The sequence below is a fragment of the Primulina tabacum genome, chromosome 12 (assembly GCF_025594145.1).
Source record: "Primulina tabacum isolate GXHZ01 chromosome 12, ASM2559414v2, whole genome shotgun sequence".
Classification (NCBI taxonomy): domain Eukaryota; kingdom Viridiplantae; phylum Streptophyta; class Magnoliopsida; order Lamiales; family Gesneriaceae; genus Primulina; species Primulina tabacum.
The window spans coordinates 6,887,727-6,912,981 of NC_134561.1; the positions used below are offsets into that span (position 1 = coordinate 6,887,727).

The 25,255-nt window shown below is 38.8% G+C and overlaps 2 protein-coding genes across 2 annotated transcripts; both read left to right on the forward strand.

Annotated features, from left to right (window-relative positions):
- The first annotated feature begins 4,381 nt into the window (after nt 1–4,381).
- Nucleotides 4,382–4,843, forward strand: LOC142520179 (uncharacterized). Its single transcript, XM_075623179.1, has one exon. The coding sequence runs from the start codon at nt 4,382–4,384 to the stop codon at nt 4,841–4,843; it is 462 nt and encodes a 153-aa protein (XP_075479294.1).
- An 8,144-nt stretch (nt 4,844–12,987) lies between these two features.
- On the forward strand, nt 12,988–14,795 carry LOC142520180 (putative mitochondrial protein AtMg00860). The gene is made up of 2 exons (XM_075623180.1): nt 12,988–13,056; nt 14,481–14,795. The coding sequence occupies exons 1-2, from the start codon at nt 12,988–12,990 to the stop codon at nt 14,793–14,795; spliced, it is 384 nt and encodes a 127-aa protein (XP_075479295.1).
- Nucleotides 14,796–25,255: the final 10,460 nt, after the last annotated feature.

Consider the following 25,255-nt stretch of genomic DNA (forward strand, 5'->3'; position numbering starts at 1 on the left):
AAATGAGACAGGGGACAGTTAAAGAAATATATTTTTATTAAATAATTATTTTTATTTATTTAATATATGGTGTAATTAAGTCTGATTTTAGAATATGAGCTTTGTAGGGTATTTTTACTCGTCGGATCATATTTTAAACCGATACGCAAATTTTAGCAAGTCGTTGGACTTTTTGACGGTTCAAGCAATATTTGCAAAAACGTAAAAAATAAAATATTTTACGGGAGTGATTTTGGGCTTTATGGGACTATTTTATTACATAATAGGCCTAAAAACCTTTTAATCTCATTAATTTTAATTAAGGGCCCAATGTACTAATTTTAATATACTTAACCTACATCTCAGAAACCTTAATCACCCTACCCTCCATTCCGCCGCTCCCTCTCCATTTTCCAGCAGCATCAGCCACCCTCCCTAGTATTTCTCAAGATCTTTCAAAAGAATTCTTTCCCGTCTCTCCGGTGCACGTCCTACGCGATAATCTCAAAGTTTTCGAGCGTAAATACGTAAAGGCACGCCCTAAATATCATTTTTCTCATCATTAACATTAATATATGTTTATTTGTATGTTTATGCATGAGTATCATCGAATTTATCATGTTATATGCATGTGGAACGAATTTTCATAGAATATCCTTCACCCTACTTCATGTACACTCACGTTTTTGCTCTTGTCCGAAGGGCGCTGCTAGGCTTTGGCATGGAAGAGATGATTTTCAGCAGGTTTTCATGGTGTCAGGTGGTAAACCTCAGATCTGATTATGTCAAGATGAGATGGCCGATCGGATCTAGGGTTATAAGGAAGTATGGACTATATTGGGATATGGGACGGGGATCGGCTGTAGGCGAGTCAAACCAAGCCAAGGTGCAGACCCTAGGGGGTCTGAGTCGTTGTCCAGGATGGATCAACCACGGCCGGTCACGGACTAGGAGTAGATCGAGGCGCAAGGGTCGAGTTGGGTTGGCTTTGGCTTGCTTTCGGATGATTTGTATGGTTGGGTGCATGGGTTGTAGGCGTGAGTAGGGATGGTCCAGGATGGATTCCACGGCGTGATCTTAGTCCTAAGAAGTGTAAGTTCGGAGCTGGTCCACGTCGGTTAGGTGTAGAGATGATGATTTGGTTCAAAGGTGCAACTAGGGTTAGGGTTGTGGGTGCAGAAATTTCTAGCAAGTTGCAGTGGTTCTTAGGGGGATCCAAATTGCTCGAGTTGTGTTGTTTAGGGGCTGGTAGGGTGAGAATATGTCACGGTTTAAATTTGGGAAAGTTTGGTTAAGTTTCGGGTTTATTCGAGTTAAAACCGAGACCCCGGTCCAAGTTTTAAAACAAATCATAAAAGCTATTGAATGGGCTCGAGTTACGTCTAAGCGATTATAGATATGTTTTGAGGTGTTTGGTTGGCTTCGGGTCGAAATTTTGAGGTCCAGGGGTAAAATGGTCAATTAGGGTTTTCCAGGGGCAAAATGGTCATTTTGCACCCTAGTCGTTTTAGCAGTCCTGGCAGCGTGCTGATCACCAAAATTGCATGTTTAAAATGTATAAGTTAATATGAACATGAATTTTTATGAAAATATGATAAATGCGTTGCATGCTTGGTTTTAAGAAAATGTACGTATATGCATGATTTTTATAAGTGATGAATACAATGACATGTTTTGAAGGAGGGGACTTGGTGGTGACTAATACGAACACAAACATGAATACAAACTTGAAAGGCCAAGTTTTAGTGGATGGGTAATACTGTTGCTGATGTCCCCGCTGCCGGGTACCGCGGTTATACGTAGATGGATCCATCGACTAGAGTTGATGCGAAAGTCATAACTAATGAGCTGAATTCAATAAAAGAAAATGAACATGTATATGTTGATAAGATGAGATATGTTATGGACATATTTATGCTTTGACATGTTATGTTTAAGTTCATGTTTTTAAGATCATGAAATGTATTTTAATTACAGTACTTTTCATTATTGCATGTTATGTGTATGTACTTGTTATAACGGTTCAGGTGTGTTGCGTCTTTAGAATTACTAGGTGTGAATGATGCGGGTGAGCATGATGATGTGAAGACTGGAGGCGCCAAAGACTAAGTAGGTGGAGCTGGGTGTGTGCACGTTAACCCGAGGACTATATGTTTTCTGCGTTATATGTTTATGAGTTAGGAGTAAAACATTGTTATTTTTATACATTTTCATCTTTTACTATGTTGATTATTTTGTAGGATTTTGGATGTTACATTTGAGTTCCTTTAAAACCATAGTCTAGGAATTTGACGTGATTAAAATTACTTTACTGCGGTATTTTCATTTAGTAGTAAACGATCTTTTTAAAATGCATGTGTTGATTGTAATTTTCGAAAATAACTTACAAATAAAAAATAAAAAAAATTATTGTAGTTTTTTTAGTAGCAGACTTTACAGTTGGTATCAGAGAAAGGGTCCTGTAACGGGTTGTGCCACCGCCAACTTCAGAAGCTCAGTCATCAAGATTCAAGTCTGTAAGTTTGAATGTTTTAAATCGTTTAATGCTATCAACTGCATGTTTACATGATATATGTTTTACAGTATACATTTAGTTGTTTGTATGTTTTAAGGATTAAATGTTTTGAAAACTAGATTGAATTGCATGATGAGTTACATTTAGAATTTGGACTGTATTCAGATATTATGCCTCCCACACAAACCTCTAACACAGAGAGGTAGGATTGTAATCCTGGAGGCGATATAGGCTTTCCACCACCACCACCGCCAGGAGATCCAGCTACCCGAGTTCTTGAGGGTAATGCTAGATTGATGGAGCAGGCTCCGAGACCCCAGACTGTCATTTATGAGCAGCTCAGACGGCTCAACCCGAAGGAGTTCGGGGTACTACTGACCCATTTGTGGCAGAGGGTTGGATACTGTCACTGGAGCTGCACTTCCAGTACTTGGATATGAGAGAAGGCGATAGAGTCAGGTGCATCACGTACATTACATGCTAAGGGATGATGCATCCCTATGGTGGAAGGGAGCAGCTCACGAGGTTGATTTGGCTTCCCTTACATGGAACTAGTTCAAGGACATATTCTACAATAAGTATTTTCCAGCTAATGTCAGAGGATTCCTGACATGAGATTTTATGAGTCTCCGACAGAGGGATTTGTCTGTGGCGGAGCTTATCAAGAGATTCGACAGGGTCTGTCACTTTGTGCCCCTTATAGCGAGAGATGCGGCGGAGAAGTTGAGGCACTTTATGGATGCCCTCAGACCCTCTATACGATGGGATGTTATGTTGATGAGGCCGGTTACTTATGATGCTGCCACTGCCTGTGCTTTTCAAGCAGAACAGGCCCAAATAGATATTGATGTAGAGATGCAGCGGAAGAGGCATCAGGCCCAGCAGAGCTAACAACCGCAGAAGAAACAGTTAACAGGGCCACCCAGGAATTAGGGGCAACAGAAGCCCCAAGGACAGTTCAAGAAGCCAGGATAGTAGACGCCACCGCAGGCTCCATGTGCTCCTAAGCCGGAGGAGAGACAACTCTGCAAGCAGTGCAACCGGTTCCACTACGGTAAATGTATGTGGGGTGAGGCCTTCAAGTGTTTTAATTGCAAGTAATAGGGTCACAAATCAGCTGATTGCCCTAGGAACAAGGCCATACTACTAGCAGAGCTTATGTGATGAATGCCGAGAAGACGGAGGCTGAGCCAGACTCGACACTGATCACCGGTAACATTCTGGTTTAAAATTTTTATTTATCGCCTCGATTGCATGGAATATTATATTGTTTGTTGGGATTACTTTTGGGATTTAGAACATAGACTAAAGTAGGTTGCATGTTCTAATAGGTGGACTTAAGGGTTGAATTGACTTAATTAAGATTTAAGAGTTATAAGGGCTAAAATCCAATAACCGAAAAGCATAGGGACCTAATTTTAATAATCGAAAGTGTAGGTACTGTTTTTGCAAATTCCTGATTTATAAGGGTTGTTTTCGTATTTTCGAGTTTTTAGGATCAAATAGATAAATTTTGAAATTTTAGGACCTAAATTGAGTAAATTTGAATTTTATGGGGGCTAGAATGAATTTTAAAAAAATGAGGGACTAAATTGAAGAATGTTCGAAACTTTAGGGGTGAAATTGCAATTTACAAAAATTTCTAAGGGCAAATTTTATAATTTTTGAAGGAATACTAGGACTAAATTGGTGATTTTTCGAGCATTTTGGGGTAATTAATGGCGGAAAATTTCCTTAAATTTCAACACGATTGGATTTGATGCTATGTCTTGTCGCAGCAAGGATATTTATTTCAAGTGTAGCCACGTCTGCATTGCTAGATTTTAGGGCTACACATTCATTTATATCCGAGACATTTGTCAGCGGCTAGGAATCATACCAGAGGCCATGTATTTGGGGTTCAGAGTTTCGATCCCGTCTGACGATCAGATGTTTACCTCACAGCTAGTGAAGGGTTTGGAGCTTCGACTACAGAGAAATGTGGTACAAGCAGATTTGATTGTTCTACTGTTGCCAGAGTTTGACATTATTCTAGGTATGGACTGGCTTTATTTGAACGGAGCTACTATAGATTTTCGACAGAGGTCAATATCTGTCCGACCGCCTAGCTGGAAGCCATTTATTTTTGAGGCAGCCAGATACCAGCAGATGCATCACATCATTTCTTTCATATGTGCCAGCAAACTCATGAGAAGAGGCTGCCAAGCATTTCTGGCGAGTATTGTGACAGAGACCGAGCTAGTCAGTCAAAGGCTAGAGGATGTCGAGGTGATCAGAGATTTTCCCAGTGTTTTCCAGGACGATGTTTCAGGCATTCCACCAGACAGAGAGGTGGACTTTTCTATCTAGCTGATGCCAAGTACAGTGCCGATTTCTAAGGTACCCTATCGTCTAGCACTTGTAGAGATGAAAGAGTTGAAGGATCATATTCAGGACTTGCTAGAAAAGGGTTTCATTCACCCGAGTTTTTCTCTATGGGGCGCACCGGTACTGTTTGTGAAGAAGAAAGACAGCAGCATACGGCTTTACATCGATTACAGGGAACTAAATAGGGTCACAATCAAGAATAAGTATCCTCTGCCTCGGATTGAGGATCTATTTAATCAGTTTCAGGGAGCATCAGTGTTTTCAGAGATAGATCTCCGATCAGGATACCACCAGCTGAAGATGAGAGAGTCTGATGTGCACAAGACGGCTTTCAGGATGCGTTATGGGCACTATGAGTTTATGGTGATGCCCTTTGGACTGACGAGCGGGCCAGCGACCTTCATAGAGATCTTCCTGAATCTCATGAATCGCTTGTTTCAGCCGTATTTGGAGCAGTTCATCATAGTTTTCATAGATACATCCTGATCTATTCGAAGAGCAGAGAAGAGCACAGTCAGCATTTGAGAAACATACTGCAGACTTTACTGGACTGATGGTTGTATGCCAGGTTCAGCAAGTGTGAGTTCTGGTTAGACAGAGTGACCTTCTTGGGACACATCATATCCCGAGATGAAGTGGAGCTTGATCCGAGAAAGATTGAGGCAGTCAGAGATTGACCAGCACCTAAGAGTGTGACAGAGATCTGCAGTTTCTTGGGTCCAGGTAGGTATTACAAGAATTTCATCCAGGGTTTTTCTTCCATTGTGGTGCCATTAACCGCTTTGACGAAAAAGAAGCGAAGTTTGTTTGGGGATCAGAGTGCCAGGAGAGCTTTGATGGAATGAAGCATGCATTGACTTCAGCGCTAGTTCTAGCGATGCATCAGGACAAGGGGAGTTTGTGCTATACATGGATGCTTCGAAGCTCGGTTTGGGCTCGGTGTTGATGCAACATGACAGAGTTATAGCCTACGTGTCCCGATAGTTGAAGGTCCATGAGAAGAATTAACCGACTCATGACCTCGAGCCAGCGGCAGTAGTATTCGCCCTGAAGATTTGGAGGCACTATCTGTATGGGGAGAAGTGCAAGATTTCCACCGATCACAAAAGTCTAAAGTACTTCTTCACATAGGAAGAGCTGAATATGAGACATGGGAGATGGCTGAAGCTAGTGAAGGACTATGATTGCGACATTAGCTACCATCCGCGTAAGGCTAATGTTGTCGCGGATGCCCTGAGCAGGAAGAGTGCAGTGATTGCTCAGTTTTCGGTACATAGACCATTGCAGGCAGAGATTTAGAGGTTTGAGCTTGCAGTTTATGCCAAGGGAGATACTCCTAATCTTTCTACCCTGACAGTACAGTCAACACTGAGGGACAGGATTCGAGTAGGAAAGACTTCTGATGAGCAGTTACAGAAGTGGAGACAGAGGGATGAAGCTAAGGGACTGAGGTTGTATTCAGTTGAGGATGGCATAGTCAGATATCGTGATCGACTGTGGGTTCCTAGCGGTGATTCCCTGAGAGAAGATTTCATGAGGGAGGCTCACAGCTCCCCGTACTCCATTCACCTAGGGAGTACGAAGATGTATAAGGATTTACATTCTCTGTATTGGTGCCTGGGCCTGAAACGAGACATTTTATGTTTCGTGTCTGAGTGTGTTTGATGTGTCAGCAGGTAAAGGCCGAGCATCAGAGACCTGCGGGAAAGTTGAGACCGCTCCCTATTCCCGAGTGGAAATGGGAGAACATTATCATGGATTTCATGACAAGGCTACCAAGGACAGCGGGAGGGTATAATTATATTTGGGTGATAGTGTATCGGCTCAGTAAGTAAGCACATTTCCTACCGATCAATAAGACTTTCACCATGACTCAGTAGGCAGAGTTGTATATTAGGGAGATAGTCAGGCTACATGGGATTCCAGTATCCATCGTGTCAGACAGAGACCCGAGATTCACGTCTGCTTTCTGGAAGAGTCTGCATCAGGCATTGGGTACTAAGCTACTATTCAGTATAGCCTTCCATCCTCAGACTGACGGACAGTCAGAGAGGGTGATTCAGATATTGAAAGACCTACTTAGAGCTTGTTTGATCGACTTTCAAGGCAGCTGGGAGCCGAAGTTACCTCTCGTGGAGTTCACGTACAACAACAGCTACCAGACATCTATTGGTATGGCTCCATATGAGGCACTTTATGGGAGGAAGTGTATGTCACCAGTTTATTGGGATGAGGTGGGAGAAAGAGTAGAGCCAGACATTGTCAGACAGACTGCAGAGCTAGCCGTCAAGATTCGGTACAGGATGAAGACCGCTCAGAGCCGACAGAAGAGTTATGTAGATCAGCAACACATGGATCTAGAGTTTGTAGTGGGCGATCATGTATTCGTGAAGGTCGCACCGATGAAGGGTGTGATGAGATTCGGGAAAAAGGCCAAACTCAGTCCTAGATTCATAGGACCATTCGAGATCCTAGAGAGAGTTGGGACACTAGCTTACAGAGTCATATTACCGCCGAACCTGGCAGGAGTTCATAATGTGTTCCACGTCTCGATGCTATTGCAACTTTAAAAAAACCAACCGTCTATTATTTGAAAATCCAAAAGAAAGTAATTCAATGCATAAAGTTGTGAAACGTCAACCAACTTAGACTAACATTATTTCAAAAATAAACTTAACTCTAACATCCTCTCAAAAACCTGTCAAAGTCATCATAAGTCATAAAAATATTTAAGTAATCATAAATCATAAATCATAAACTTAGTTTTATTTGCGAAAAACTAGCGACAGTCCTCGGGTTGTGTGCACCTTCAGTCCAGCTAGTTCAACCATCAAGAGCTCCATTACCATCAATCTCATGCTCACCTGCATCGATCACACCTAGTGAGTTTATTGACTCAGCAAACCTTAATCATGATAACAAGTAATATATATACATTCACAAGCAATGGTGAAAATACTTTTACTTAAAATAGCTTTTCATGAACATAAACTTTATCATTTTCCTTTCATCATATCATATCATATTTCTTTTCAACAAATACGTATACGTTTTCCTTTTTATTGAATTCAGATCATCAACTGTGACTTTCGTATTAGCTGTAGGTCAATGGATCCATATATGTATTACCACGGTATCGGGCGACGGGGACATCAGCGCACTCTCACCCTTCAACTGAGCATTGGCCTTACATATCATTCTATCATCGTATCATCATATTAGTCACAATCTATTCATTTCCTTCAACTTTTCATATTCCCATAACTTATAAAAATTCATGCACATATAAATCTTTTTTCTTTTAAACTAAGCATGCAACATGTCTTTTAGCATTAACGTTTCATCATAAAATTTCATATGCATATAAAATAACCGTTTTAACATTTATTATAGCATTCAGGGCATTGACAGGACGTCTAAAATTTATCATTCAAAAGTTAACATATCACCTTAAATCATTCCCATAAATATTTCTTAGACGTAAACATAAGCCCCTCGACTAATTTCCCAATTCGCGTTTAAAGCTTAGACAAACACCCAGGTTTTGAACCATATTGACTCGAAACTTTACCAAACTTTACCAAATTTGCACCAAGGATTAATAACACCTAACTACACCATATTCAACCCAATTCAATCCCATTAAAGCCTTTGAACACCATAGGACGGCTACTGAACCCTTGCCCATTTTTTCGAAACCCTAGTTCCTATGGCCATGCAAGCTTCGACCCTAGCCCTCAAGCAACCCAACCAGCTTCAAGTTGACAACCCTAGGACCCTACTGGACCTCAAACCCATCCCAAACGTATGCGCACGGCTCCCCCACATCACGCGATCGACCTTGCCCTTCGAGCCAATCGTCATGCAGCCTTCTTAGGACCATAATGCAGCCCTCTTGGGTCTCCTAGTCATGCTCTAATAGTAGGTAGTAACCGTGGTCATCAAAGACTCCTAGCCGAAGAACTCTTGCCCACAAGGACTCTTAATTTTGTGCAGGCCTTCGCCTCTGCTAGTGCAACACTCGTCTAGGCTTCTATGGACCCTAAAATGGTTGGAAAAATATCCCTCCAAGTTACCCTACCATGGCAGCCCCTTTGTGCGTCATTAACTTAAGTTTTGAATCACAAAAACTGTAACGTCCAAAAGCCAACCAACGCAAACCACATGCATGTAAATTATTTAAATTGCTTAATTGTTTTATTTAATTGATTTTATATGCTTGTTTGAGGTATATTAAATGATTGAAGGTCTAATTACATGATTAAATGATTACATTGCATGATTTCATTAAAATTGAGGATTTTATCTGAATATTTGATAATAGGCTGGGGAAAGGAAACCGGGGGCGACCAAGATAAAATATTTTCAATAAATATTTTCAAGGCTTATTAATATGATTAAAATTTTATAAAATGTTGGAGCCCAAATTATTTTACGGGACAATCTCGATTTTATTCGGGAAGCCAGTTTTGGACAAACGAGGGACTTTTAAAGGACCAAAAATATTATTTTTGAAAACTAATTTTTATAAACTTTTATTTTTAATTAAATAGGTGTTATTGAGCCTAATTTACCTAAGATTAGTAGGACCAATTGCTCCTAAACCCAAAGGCCCAAAACATAAGCCCATTAGCATGTAAATTTAAATCTATAAAATTGAAAACCTATGGTTCTAAGCCTCCATATCAGCCAAAAATTTCACACACAACACACACCATATTTTTGAAAATTTGAGGAGGAAAACAAAGGAGTCTTCGTCGCCCGCTCGTCTCCCTTCGCAATCCACGCCAACGATCGCATATTCGAGCGTTCTAAAACGCAAAGGCGCACTTCTAAACTATTTTGATGCATCATTCAAATTATAATATGCATGTTTTACGTAATTTAGCATGAAAAATATTTGAATACAAATCACTTAATGTTTTGATGATTATTTTCAAAGTTTTGATGATTTCACGCTTGTTCAAAAAACGTTATGATTCCTGAGGACATGCTACCAATATTATGTGTTTAAGGGACGGAAAAAGAGTCGTTAAGGGATAATATGCATGCTGGAACCAATCTTGGCAAGGAAGGAAACAAGCTAGGGTTTTCAAGGAGTGGTTGGGCTTCAAGTGCTCGGCTAGGGAGGAACCACGCCAGGGCTTGACCAGGGATGGGGGAGGCCTATGCGTGGCTTGGGGTAGAGGATAGGAAGGTCCCTGGAAGGCTGGAATTGGCGGCAGCAAGAGAACAAGGAGTCCGCAAGCCCTAGGAGTCTCACCTGTGCATGCGTACGGCTAGTCTCTTCAAGAGGGTGCATGGCTCAGCTAGGGCAGGCTAGCCTTGTCCAGTAGAGTCTAGGGAAGGTTACTCGAGGTTGAGGATGGGCCTGGTGTAGCCGTGTTCCATGGTGGCTTGGTTTGACGAGGGCCACGACTTAGGGTTCTAAGGGGAGGAGCACACGGTTGTTCTTGTTGCTAGGGTCTGGTGCGCTGGGCTAGACTAGGTCTAGAAGGGTTCATGAGGGTCTGGCCAGGGGTAGGTCCAAGTTGGCTCGGTGGTGGCTCAAGGGAATCGAGCCGTGGCTTTACATGCATAGGCTAGGGTTCGGTTTTGAGGCTAGGGAGATAAGCAATTCAAACCATGGTTCTCGGGGGTTGATTCACGGTTCATGAGGGTATTTTAGGTATGAAAAGTCTATGTTTAAAGTTTGAGAAGAAAATATTAAGTTTTAAATTATTTCGGTATTTAAACGCTTCACAGTTTAGTAATTAAAGAATTAAATAAAAAGGCCGAGTTTACATTAAATAAAAATATTAGACGTCAAATTTGAGCTTATATAATTATTTGGGATAGGCTCGAATCAATAAAAGTGAGAAAAAGTCAAAATCGGGAATTTAGGGTCCAATGGCAAAATGGTCATTTTGTGTATCGGGTAGTACAAAAGGTCTGGCAATGTCCCAAAGAATCATAATGCATGCTAAATGATATTTTAAAATGTTTACGAATAAAATATGGGATTTTATGATTTATTATAAAGCTGTGCAATTTTTACTGTTAAAATGCTATTTTACGAATTTGAAAAGGACGCGATATTTTATGATTAAAAAGAAAAGAAAAATATTTTGAAGGATGTGAATTGACTATAACAAAAAGGATATGATATATGATTTTTGGGAATATATCGTGAGGGAGAAGACCCCAGAGGAAACCCGTTTACGTGAGAAGGCCCTAGAGGGAGTCCAACGATCATAATTCCATTTTATGTCGGTGCCTAGTGCCCATCCCCATGCGCAATGGTGAGATAAGACTGATCAGTCGACCAGAGGATACAACTAATCACTTTCAAGGATCAAACTTCACCCAAAACGATACATGATGGAAAGCTTTATGATTTGACGATTTATGATGCTTAAAAATTTATGCTAGAATTTTTTTGAATAAAAGTATGATTTTTAATGCATGTTCTTGTATATGTATTATTTGCTACCCATGTTTAGAATATGATGAGTCATTAGACTCACTAGGTTTGGATGTTGCAGGTAAGGATGATATGGAGTGAGGCGCTGACGCTTGAGTGGATCGAGTCCGACACTACACTCCCGAGGGACATTATTTTCTGCATTAGCTTGATAGTTAAAGTTTTAAAGATTTTTTAAATGATATTAGGGATTTTAATGCTTTATTTTGAAGTTAATTTGATCTTGTTAAATGTCGATGTAGGGTTTTTTGGTTAATTAACGAGTTATGCACTTGAGATTTCAAATGTTAAATTATGTTGGATTATGGAATTGTAGAGTATTTTAAATTGCAAGTTTCGATTTTTTTTAAAAAAAAATTAGTAGGTTTTTAAAGTTAAAAAATAGTGGGCGTTTCAGTTTAGCGAATGATACCTAAAGGGTTGTGTTACTGCCACTCCGAGAAGCTCAAGAAGTCACGCCTTAAGTATGTGAGTTTTTACTTCGTTAGATTTTATATGTTTAACTTTAAATGATTTTATGATACATGATATAGAGGTTAGATGCATGTTTCATTTAAAATGTTAAATGCATGTTGGTTACGTGGTATGGATGATTTGTACAGAGATGCCTCCTAGACGGATACTTCGTAGTAATAATGAGGATAGGCAGGAGGAGGGGATTCTACAGCCTCCACCTAATCAGGATGCTAGTGCCCGTGTACTTGCCCGCATGGCTCGTTTACTAGAGCAGCACGTGGGAAATGGTGCGAGGGTCTGACCGAAAACTGTCTATGAGCTATTTAGGAGGATGGATCCCGCGGATTTTTCTGGCACTACTGATCCAGTCGTGGCTGAGGGATGGATTAGATATTTAGAGGTGATATTTAGGTATATGGATATAGCGGACGCTGACAGAGTTTGTTGTACCATCTATCTAGTGAAGGGCGACACTTCCTTATGGTGGGAGGAGCGGAGCGAGGAGCTAATCTAGCGACTCTGACATGGGAGGATTTCAAGAGGATATTCTATGATAAATATTTCACTACCGACGTTCGTTCGAGGTTGAAAAGAGAGTTTATAAGTCTCCGCCAGGGAGACTTTACTGTTGCTGAGTTAGTGCAGAAGTTTGATAGGGGCTGTCATTTTGTGCCCTTGATAGCCAATGATGCTGCGGAGAAGTTACTACATTTCTTGGATGGATTAGGCCGACGATCCGTCAAGATGTCATGCTGATAGATCCTATTGACTATACTACTGTCGTTGCTAAAGTTTTTCGAGCCGAGAAATCTCTGAAGGATATTGACTGGGAGATGCAGCGCAAGAGGAACCGTGCCCAGCAATCAAGTAAGCAGAACAAAAAGCCGTTTATGGTACCACCGATGCGGCCAGAACAGTACAAACCACAAGGACAGCCACCTAAAGAAAACGTCCTGAGGACTACTGAGAAGCCACTTTGCAAGGAGTGCGATAGCCATCACTACAGCAAGTGCATGTGGGGCATCTACAAGTGCTTCAAGTGCGGAGGAATTGGGCATAAGGCTGGTGATTGCCCAAAGCTTAAACAACCCACGATTGGAAGGGCTTAGGTAATTCATGCTGAGCAAGAAGAGAAAGATATTGCGCTTATTACAGGTACTCCGACTATTTAATTGTTTTTCATGGCTTTCTTTCTTGAGATAAAAAGATGGATGCTAGTATTAAATCAAGATGCATTGAAGTTGATGATTTAGAATTGCAATGTTCAAATTCTAAGGTATTAGGCATAGAATTTTTGCAGGGATTAGCTATGGGGATTAAATTGTAGAAGATTGAAAACTTAAGGGACTAAATAGATATTCTCGAAAATCATTGAGGAAAACTTAGTATAATTCAAAAATCTTTAAGGGGTTAAAATGGCAAAATCCAAAATTCCCTAGGATTAAATTGCAAATTTTCGAAATTTAAGGGGTCACTTGGAAATTTTCGAAATTTAAGGGGTCACTTGGCAATTTTTGAAATTTAAGGGGTTGAAATAATAATAAGGAAAATTGGAAAGGTCCTAGATGATACGAAATTTCTAAATTTTATGGTTTTAATCGAGTATAATGCAAATATTATCAGGACGAATTTTATTATCGGGAGTAGCTACTTACGCTTTGCTAGATTCTGGAGCTACGCATTCTTTCATATCTAAATCCTTCGTGAAGCAATTGGGAACCTTATGAGTGGACATAGAGTCGGGATTCAGAGTTACAGTGCCTTCTAGCAAACAGATGGTCTCTACAAGCATGGTTAAGGAAGTGGAATTCAAATTGAAAAAGAATGTTATACGGACGAACCTTATTGTATTACCAATGCCTGAGTTTGATATTATTTTGGGCATGGATTTGCTCACACTGAATGGGGCTACTATTGATTTTTGGCGGAGGTCAGTATCTATAGACCGCCCAAGAAAGCAATTCATCTTTGAGGTTGCACAAAACAATCAAATGCAACATATCATTTCATGCATTCGTGCAAATAAACTTATCCGAAGAGGCTGTCAAGGTTTTCTTGCTAGTATTATATATGTACCCACTACTGACAGTCGATTGATCAATCGAGGACGTGGAGGTTGTCAAGGACTTTCCGAGCGTGTTCTCTGACGATGTTTTTGGTATTCCACCCAAGCGAGATGTGGGATTTTCTATTGAATTGATGCATGGTACCGTGCCGATATCTATGGCACCATATCGCCTAGCACCTGTTGAAATGAAAGAATTAAAATATCAAATTCAAGATCTACTAGACAAGGGATTTATTCGCCCTAGTTTCTCTCCATGGGGTGTGCCAGTACTATTTGTGAAGAAAAAAGATGGGAGCATGAGACTGTGCATCGATTACAGAGAGCTGAATAGAGTGACAATAAAGAATAAGTATCAATTACCTCGAATCGAAGATTTTTTTGATCAATTGCAAAGAGTTTCGGTATTTTCAAAGATAGATTTACGATCTGGGTATCACCAGCTGAGAGTAAAAGATACGGATGTTCACAAGATGGCTTTCAGAACGCATTATGGGCATTATGAGTTTTTAGTGATGCCTTTTGGATTGACTAAGGCTCCCGCGATCTTCATGGATCTCATGAATCGTGTATTTCAGTCGTTCCTCGATCAGTTTATTATTGTTTTCATTGATGACATTTTGATCTATTCCAAGAGCCGAGAGGAGCATGAACAGCACTTGAAGACGACCTTGCAAGTGTTACGAGATCGGAAATTATATGCAAAGTTCAGCAAGTTCGAGTTTTGGATAGGGAGGGTGACATTCTTAGGCCACATCGTGTCAAAAGAGGGAGTAGAGGTCGACCCATCTAAGGTCGAGTCATTTAAGCAGTGGCAAGTGCCTAAAATGGTGATGGAAATCCGCAGTTTCTTGGGTTTAACTGGCTACTATCACAAGTTCATCAAGGGTTTTTCATCCATTGTAGTACCCTTGACATCTTTGATGAAGAAGAATGCGAAATTTATTTAGGAACCGGAATGTCAAAATAGCTTTGAGCAGTTGAAGCAAGCACTCACTACCACGCCAGTTCTAGCGATGTCGTCATAACAAGGGGAATATGTGTTATACACAGATGCTTCAAAGCTAGGATTGACCGCAGTTCTTATACAGCATGAGCGAGTCATAGCATATGCGTCTAGACAGCTGAAAGTACATGGAACAAATTATCCGACGCATGATCTTGAGCTTGCAGCAGTCGTATTTCCGTTGAAAATTTGGAGGCACTACTTTTATGGCGAGAAATGCAAGATCTTTACGGACCACAAAAGTCTCAAGTATTTCTTCACCCAAAAGGAGCTGAACATGAGACAAAGAAGATGGCTAGAACTTGTAAAGGATCACGACTGCGACATTAGCTATCATCCCGGCAAGGCTAATGTAGTGGCGCACGCTTTGAGTAGTAAATGGACAGTCTTGGCCCATTTATCAGTAATACTCTGTTCATGAGGTCCATGAATGTTGTAGGAGCATTTGTTAGACGAAAAGACATTACCATGAACTCATAGTGTCCATCTCTTATCCTAAAGACTTTGACCTTTAGTTGATGGTAGCTTGATCTTATATCGAGTTTTGAAAAGATCTTGGATCCTTTTAGCTGATCGAAAAGATAATCTATTCTTAGGAGAGGGTACTTATTTTTTATCGTGATCTTGTTTAACTCTTTATAGTCAATGAATAGTCTCATGCTTCCGTCCTTTTTCTTCACTAACAGTACTGGGGATTCCCACGGGGATGCACTAGGTCGGATTTGTTTCTTAACCAATAACTCCTGAAGTTGCTCCTTTAACTCCTTTAGTTTTTTTGGAGCCATTCGGTATGGTGCCTTTGAAATTGGTGCAGCACCAGGGGGAAAATTAATTTCAAATTCCACTTCTATGTCAGGTATCTCACTGGGTAGTTCCTCGGGAAAGACGTCTAGAAATTCTTGAATGACTGGAATATCTTCTAACCTTAGGGTGACTTCTTCTCTGACCTCGCCGATCATTGCAAGGTAAATTTCTTCACCGTATTTCATGGCCTTCCAGGTTTGTGATGCACATAGAAGAGATTTTTGTTTCTTGGACTTTCCATGATATATGATTTCCTTCCGATTTGGAGTCTGAAGTTTGACATTTTTCTTTTGACAGTCTACCAAGGCATGGTGCTTTGCTAACCAGTTCATGCCTAGAATGATATCGAACTCAATCATATTGAGTTGAATCAATTCTCCCTAAAAGATTTGTTCATTGATGCAAATTTTACAGTTCCGATGCACCTTATGGGTTTAAATTGTTTTGCTAGCATGTGTTGAAACTCTTAGCGGTTCACTAAGAGTTTCATGCTCAATTTTTAACTTTCTAGCAAATCTTTTAGCTACGAATGAGTGAGTATCACCACAATTAAACAAGACATATGCAGGCATTTTATTGAGTAGAATTGTACCTACCACAACATCATTGGTGTTATCAGCTTCGTCTTGAGTTGTAGAGAACACTCGAGTGTTAGTATTGTTTTCATTCGATTTGTTTGGTCCAATTCCTTTGTATTTGTTCTCAGGACACTCGTTAATCCGATGTCCCAATTTCCCACATTTGAAACAAGCTCCTGTCTTTCTATAATATTCTCCTAGATTATTCTGACGACAAGTATAACACCACTTTGCTTCTTTGTTGACGGTGTTGGTATAGGTTCCTTTTGAGGGGCCACTCGAATGGTTTGGTCGCTTGAATTTGGGACCGCCTTGAGCAGACTGACTGACGAAAGACCTCTTATTTTTGTTTTCCTCTTCTCGACGCTTGATGTCTATTTCTGCGCTAATTGCCGCACCCATCAAGTAAGCAAAACTGGTAGGTCTGAATACAGCCAAAGCTGACTGAATTCGGCTGCTCAATCCTTTATTAAAACGATGCATCTTTAGGGTTTCATCTGACATGATTGTTGGAACATAGATTCCAAGATCATTGAACTTCGATGTATACTTCATCACTGTCATGTATGATGTTTGCTTAAAACTTTCGAATTAACTTGACTTTTGCAGACAAAATTCTGCAGGGTAGTATTGCTTCAAAAATTCCCTTCTGAATATTTGTCATGTGATTTGTTCAATTTCAGCCAAAGATGGTGAGACTGTTCACCACCACTTGCGTGCCCGATCTTCAAGAAATAGTGTCACTACTTCCACTTTAAGTTCTTTAGGTACTTCCATTAAATGAAGTTGGGTTTAGACATTCTTAAGCCAGTTAGGGCTTACTTCTGGATCAGGATTTCCATTAAAGGTTGGGACTCGGTTCCTTCGATGGGATTCATAGTGATACTTAATTTCATGAGGTTGTGGTTCTGGTGGTGGTTGAATGGTGTTAGCATTTGGGTTCACAATTCCTTGTAGTGTTGCAGCTATTATAGTAGTTATTGCCATCATATCTTATTGGCTAAGATTTACCCTTGGTAGTGGTGGTGGATTCTCATTTTCATTTTGATTGTAACAGTTGGCGTTGCATAGGTTACGGTTGTTTCTGGGTGGTCTTCCCGCCATTTCCTATAATTTGAAGAAAAATTTATAATATCATCAAGTAACTTTTTAAGGATAGAATGGTAAAAGCACAAAATTTGGATTGAAACAAAGTTTTCATGGAATTTCAACAATAAGAAATTTGGAACTGCAGAACGATCGAAGGTGATAGAATTTGAATTTCTCAAAAGAATTTATGGAAGTATGAGATGATGGCACAAGACATGAATAAATTTGACTTGTAATAATAAACCTCGTAGCCAAAAACCAGTATTTTCCATAAATAAATATTGTCTTTTACAACGACAATGAAATGGAAATTACATCAATAGTGTTGCGGAAGCAAAATACGAAAATTATAATACTGAAAGTAAACGAATGATCTTCGGTCCTTCACTCTTGTCACCATCCCCAGAACGTCTCATGTTCTTAATCGTTCAATTGCTCCTCATTCTTATCTGGGGAAAGATGTAAGTGGGTGAGTGTTTTGAGAAACACTCAGCAAGTGAGGGTCGATCGATTACCACAAATACATATAGAGATAATTTTAAGAACATATTCTTACAGATTTTTCAAAACTTAGTATACACTTATCATATCAGAAAATTATCAGAATCAAATCAGAACATATCAAATCAGAGCAAACGAAACAATGTTATTCATATCTTCATCCATGGTCAAATTGTCCCCCATGTTAGTCCTTTAAGGGGCGAGGCCATAACACAATTTTATACCCACTGATGGGGGCCATACAAAATTTACAATCTTCGTTTCATATCCAACTCAAATCGTAATAGTGTATTATAGAATAAGATTTATCAAACAACACTTATCAGAATTGTGAATGGACTCAGCAGAATCAAAGGAAATCGAGAAAAGAATAAACATATAGTACATCGATCGAGATTTTAACACATACATAAGTTTTTAAAACTTGTATAAGCCCACTTACTGTGTTTTCGAAGCTGTGATTCGAAGTTCCCCTAAACTTGGAGAAATCGTGACCGAACTCGGACAGGAAACTAGCGACAATGTGGATCGCAATTCACAGCATGAAATAGCCGGAACAATTCTTTTTTCTTCCTCCTTGGTTGCGTCGACCGAGAGTTGTTTTGATAGGGAGGGGCCAAAATTTTGGAGGCTTTTGGGATATATTTTTGTAACACTTTCTTCAGCATAATATATCTTATTTATAGGTGCGAAAATGCTTTTTCCTCTCTCTCATGGCCGCCCCTCTTGTTTCCCAAGTAAGGCCATCAATGTGGTCAAATTTTATCTACACTCAAGGGTCACTTTGGTTAACTCAAAGATAATTTCTTGCGCAATAAATTTGTCCAATCCTTTAGCTCTTCCCTTAGCTGAATTTTTTGCTCATTTTAGGTCAAGAAGGAATGGGATTCCTTTAGCTAAATTATTGGGTTCATGAGCTAGGGATTTACTCCTCCGGTGATGACACTTTGATTATTGCAATTTCTCATACAATATATTCCTTCTGAGCTAAATCCTTGAGCTTTTGAGCTGATCCCTCGAGCCTTTTTAGATTATTTGCTTCGAAAATTCGGATCCTCACAGTTTTGACATTCTTGATCAAGTTGATGATGAAAAGAATGAAGCTAATTATGGTAAACCAAAATAAGAATAAATTATATTCTGAATCACATGAAGATGTGAACCCACAGCTAGATGTATCATTGAATCAATGAGGCTCACACAAGTATCGGATTTTGTATTCTCGTTGAGAAATTCAAAGTTCAAGGAGTTGAATTTGGCGACAACAGTTTGATGGAGATAAAAAGAATGCTTATAAAAAAAGTTTATAATTTGATTCCATAAGATGAAATAAATGGAAGTTAGCTTAATTGCTAATTGAGGAAGGAGAGTGAAACTAACTGTTTTTGTGAAGGAGTTCACAAAGCTGGCAGCTGCCAAGCGAGTTAACTTGTGGCTTGAACTTTATTGACTCTAATATAAAAAAGATATTTATTTTAATAATATTTTACTATTTGTAAGAATAAGTGCCTAGTGAACCAACTTGTGGCTTGAGCTTTATTGACTCTAATTAAAAACGTTCTTTATTTTAATAATATTTTACTATTTTATCTGATGATGACATTTAGTTTATTTTGATAGGATCGATTAGGGGGATCATCGTTGAGCTACAATAGCTCGGTTCTTAAAATATTGAATTCCGATGAATTAAGTCGAGTTTGGTTTTCAAACCAAACGAAAGACACTCGAAATAATCCTTCGTAGAAACCGATTAAATATTTTTTAAAGCATTTAAAATATATGCAAGTTGAATGAGTAAAAAATAATTCGGTTGAAGCATTTTATCAAACACTTGATATGCGATAATTTTGTATTTGAAGAACATATAAAATTCTTCAACAATGCATCCTTAAGACAATGGAAATGATAAGTAAATGCAATAAACAAATAGACATGAATTTGTTTATGGATGTTCGGAGACTTCAAATGCTCATACGTCACCCCTTATTCTCCTTGGGAAGGATTCACTAGAAGACTTTGATTTGTACAACTTTTTGTAAAAACCCGCTCCAGAAGGGCATCACCCAACTAGAACTCCTAGCACTCAAGATTGTAGGCAGCACCTCACAATTATCATATTGTTTAATGTCTCATATGCAAAGACCACATACACAAGTTTATTGTCTTTGTGCAAGACTCACTCAACTAATATTTGAAGTTCAACTCTCTTGTATATGTGTGAGTGATTGTGCGTGAGGAATTTATCTTTTACAGTGTACATCTCAAATGTATCCTCACACAAGGGCTCGTGCTCTCAACTAGCTGATTTCTTCATGCTAACTGCTCATGCTTTGAATCATCTTCAAAAGCTCTTGTTTGATCTTCAAGATATTGTATTTATAAGCCACAACAATGATATATACGTCAGACACAAGAATATGACTGTTTGGAAAGTTTCTGTATTGTTTCTGATATTGCAACGGTCAAATTCGCCTTGCTGGACTTTTTCCCGATTGGTCAACTCTGGTCAACTCAACTGGTCTTTCGGTTCAACTTGTCAGCAGCTGGTTCAGTTCAGTTCAGTTCAGTTGGTCAGCTGCTAGTTTGGTTCGGTTCAGCTGGTTCAGTTCAACTGGTTCGGTTCAGTTCAACTGGTTCATTTTCAGTTGGTCAGTAGCTGGTTCAGTTCAGTTGGTCAGCAGCTGGTTCAGTTCAGTTCAGCTGGTGTGTTGAAATCATCGTAGCTGATTTCAGTTTATGCAGAACCAGTAGCTTCATCGTTATTTATCAGCATCTTAAGCTTTGATTCAGACTTTAAGTTCTCAAGATGATTTGTAGATCATTGTCTTATCTTTCTAACGCATACTGAATCGCTTCATTCTAATAACCGAGCTAAGAGATATGATTGAAATACCGAAACTGCTCATACCCAACTGATTGTTGTTTTTGTGCAATCAGTTGGGCAATTAAGCGATCAGTTAGACCTTGATAATATCCGATTTTTCCCAACTGACGTGAAATACGACTTGTTCCAAATTGAGTTTTCTATCAGTTGAATCATCCAGTTGAGAGATATTTTCAAAATACCAAAGCTTGCCAGAAATATGTTAGAAACATAATAACAAGTTTTGTTAACATCAACATAAAGATTGCGAACATGAAATGTTCCAACAATCTCTCCCTTTTTGATGATCACAAAACTTCGATAAACAATCGATTCAACCAACATATTTAAATAGATAGGGGATTCCACATAAGAATAACCCCTCAAAAAATTAGAGTATGCCGCTTATAGCCGACAAGCACACGGTATTCTTTAACAAAAATTTGAACCATGCGCTTATCGCACGCTGTATAGATAAAATCTTTGAATATATAATAGGTTCCATGAAATCTGCCTCGTAACGTAAGATCATGAAACTCATTAGGAAGTATACCGTATATTCTAAACAGGTTCCTAGTCGAATCAGCCGCCTAAAATAAGGATAAAGTTCACTTGCTCGAGACTAAATTATGTGATGTAAACATCATGTTTCATTGGTAAGGGTATGAAGATGTCCATTCATACAAATAGATGATTATATGATGATGCGTATGATGATGCACTGAACAATTTTCCCTCGGACTGTCCAAGTGGTTCTTACTTATCTAGTGAAATAGTCCGCAATCATGGTTGTATGCCATTAGTCCTTTGAACAGGTATAATGTAAAGACACTACGTACTAGCATGAACTTTGATACATTTACCGACTCCATTGAGAGTCGTTAGGTGACGAGGTTGTGTATAATTTTGAAATACGTAGGAACAAATACAATGTAGTCGGAGATTCACCATTTGTTTGCAGGTAAAGATATTGTATGTGATATGATTGAGTTAGCAGTGCAAGGAGTCTCTGGCCAGATCAAGAAATGTGCTTTAGGAAAAGGTGTTTTCCTAGTTGCACATACCATGTCACTATTCTTACTCCGAGATATATCACATCGTTATCGAATTCATATGCAACTCTCGATAAACCAATGATTGCAGATTCGATGGATGTATGAGTTGAAGGAACCGTACTGTACGCTAACCATTACTTAAGGTTCTTGCAGAAACTATCAACGATACCTAGGGTATCATGGGACGATGCTAATAAAAGCTTTTACCATGATCTGATGGATGCAATCAGAAATGAGTTCTGACATTCTTGATCAAGGTGTTGATGAAAAGAGTTGGGCTAATTAGGGTAAGACCGAATAAGAATAAATGTTGTTTTGAATCACATACAGATGTGAACCCACGACTAGTTTATCCATGAACCATTGAAAGTCGAACAAAATGTTTATAAAGGAGTTTATAAGTTAATTCCATAATATGGAAGAAATGAAAGTTAGCTTAATTGGTAATTGAGGAAGGAGAGTGGAAATGTCTATTTTTGTGAAGGAATTCACAAAACTGGCAGTTGCTAAATATGGACAGTGAAAATTTTGATTTTCGAAATTCTCAATTTTCATTATATGAACAATATTTATATCCTTGATACATCGACATTGTCTGCTCGTCGACCGTGATTATAATGAGTGCATAATCATTTATTTATTAATTTAGATCATTAAATGTTAGTACTAGTAGTAAATGCTAATGTGTACAAAATTCAAATGAAATATTCTAGAGTGGTTTAAAATTAATTAACTAATAAATAAAATAGATAAATTAAATAATAGTTATTTAATTTTAATTAATATAATTTTGCGTGTATTAATTGTGCATGTGTAAATATATTAATGTTTATATATACAATTTATATGGAGATATAAAGATGTGTATATATAATATAAAGATATCTGATAGGATCGATTAACGTATCAAGAGTGTTTAGAAAGTGGGGTTGAATAAACACTCACAGTTAAAACTGGTCTTTTCTAATTTTGAGTTCAGTTTGGTGACAAACTGATTCTCGGAATCTTGTTGGTCAATGACAATCAGTTAAACTAAAGTAGTTGCGGAAAATAACTGACTGAAAGATAGAATACGAAACTGAAATAAAGTAGGCAAGGGTTGTTTCTGGATGTTCGGAGAATTTAATTGCTCCTACGTCACCCCTTCTATCTCAAGGATGGGATATCCACTAAAAGACTTTGATCAAATACAAGAATTGTACTGACCAACTTCAGTTTGGACTTAACACTGCCAAAAACTGAAACTCTTAGTTTAACAGAATGTTCTCAGTGCGTAACTGATCTTAGCACTATCTAATTTCAACGATTATTACAACTTGCTAGTGAGCTCAAATTGTAGCCTTAACTGCTACGAATATATCAAGTAAGAGTGAGCTAAGATTTTGACAGAGTGACAGCAAGCTTTTAAATAGTGTTGACTGCCTCTTTCCTTCAGCTGTTCTTCTGTCATATTTATTAGCTTCTTTTCTCCAACGGTAACTTGAGATGAATTTGAATCTTTGTATATGTTGATTTCTACTTGATTATTCCTTGGACATTGTTTGCTTCATTTATTGTGATGTGGCGTCTTAATTGCTTTCGCCGAAATGCGTTTTTCTAAGTTGTATTGATTGAAGTGCGGCGTTGCAATCTTCTATGTCTCTTGACGGTTGAATGTTCTTTCCCGAGACATGTTCAGTTGAAGTTTGCTTAGCATACGGCTGAATATATCAACTGATCAGTTTCCAACTGATCAGTCTTCTTTATTGGATCAGCGGATTTAAGTTATTTAGTCCAGTTGCTGAGTTCAGTTTACTCGATCAGTTGGTTCGTATTTTCAGTTGGTTCATATTTTGTCAAACGCCGGAATTTAGTTTCCAACAATTTCCCCCTTTATGGTGTTTGACAAAACTAAGTAAATAATAACTGAACATCTGAGCTCATTGTAGATAAAATAAGAGATTGAATTTTTTGAACTGAAAGGGATCTTGATTTAATAACAGCTGAATCTAATAATCTGATTAACTGCTTCTGCTGTTTCTCAAGATGCTCTTTGATCTTTGATTTCTTCCCCCTTTTTGTCAAACAAATCCATCTTCTCATATAATTTTCGAACGTCAGTGGAAAGAATTTTGACATCTGCGGAGATACTTGAGACAGCAGTTTGTAAACAAGTCTGCAGCAATTCCATTTTATTAGAAACAGAAGTTTCCAATCGCTCAACTCGTTGACTAATTATATCCTGAGTTGTATAGAGACTTTGAGCTAGACCTCTGTTATTCTTCATCTCAAGTACAGTTCGGGTAAGAGAATCCATGTTTGCTTGAATGTCTTTCAGTTTTGCTGAATCGGATTCAATTGAAGAATCCAATTTGACAGTATGAGACAATTGTGTGGATTGAATTTTCTTGATTTCAGTAATCATCTGCTGCATATTGTGCTGCATATTCTGGATTTCTTCAAGAACAAGATCCATTTCTGTGGATTGAAAAGGAGGTGACTGATTAGATGTTCTTGGTTCATGTGAGACTTGATCAAAAACCACCATGGTCCTATCAGATAATATCGTTTCAGAAACAGTCTGTGCTAGAATGTCTGTTGCAGCAATTTCTTCGTGAATTTGAGGTGGTGAAAGTGGATTTTGATCAACAGATAACGCATGGTCAGTGTCCACTGGTGCCTCTTGTTGAGAGTTTACTGAACTTGGTTCTGGCTCCTTTGTTTGAATGAGCAATCGACTCACCACATTTTCAGCAACTGCTTGACCTGGAGATTTTTCTAGTTCATCAGTTTGAGTGACTTGTTCAGCAGAGATTTCTGGCTGAACTGGTGCTTCTTGTTGTTTTTGCATTGAATCTGGGACTGGCTCTTCAGCAGCAAGTGGTTCAACTAGTTCTTCAGATGGTATCTGAACTTCTTGTTCTGGTTGTTCAGTTGAAGGAGCAACTGATTCAGAATGTATTTCTTCTAGCTGAGCTTCCAGAGCTACAGCCTGAATGATTTCATCAATGTTTGCAAAAGATAGTTCAGTTTTAGAATACAGCTGATGTTCAACCTGAGAAGATTGAGGCATATCCTGAACTGGCTCTTCAGCAGCCGGTTGTGGAGATGGCTCATTCTGTTGGGAGGAGGATGAATCTTTTTCTGCATTTGAATTGGAGGATTTGTCAGGAAGAACCAACCTGATCCTGTTCCCAAAATCTGATTTCACCTTGTAGACCACTGAGATCTGTGTCCAATTGGGTGATCACAGCTCTATCATTATATGCAGTTGGACCTGTGGGATTGTAGTTGTATTTCAGCTTTGCAACCATTCTAGTCAGCTTTTTGGCTCGAATTTGATCAAAGAAATATTTTTTCCTTTCCAATGCCTGGCCAATAGTAGCAGCTTTGACTATTTTCAGCACAATTGCTTCAAGTTTAATAAACTTTTTCAGTTGGGATTTGTGCTTCAACTCTTTGGCAAAAATCTCATTCCTAAAACTTTTCCAATTATCAAAAGATTTTAATTTCGAAGTGGCAAATGCGTTGACCT

Coding starts and splice junctions, on each gene's coding strand:
- LOC142520179 (XM_075623179.1), top strand. CDS start 4,382: ATGTATTTGGGGTTCAGAGTTTCGATCCCGTCTGACGATCAGATGTTT.
- LOC142520180 (XM_075623180.1), top strand. CDS start 12,988: ATGGATGCTAGTATTAAATCAAGATGCATTGAAGTTGATGATTTAGAA. Junction 13,057..14,480: donor TGCAATGTTCAAATTCTAAG/GTATTAGGCATA, acceptor ATCTATTCCAAG/AGCCGAGAGGAGCATGAACA.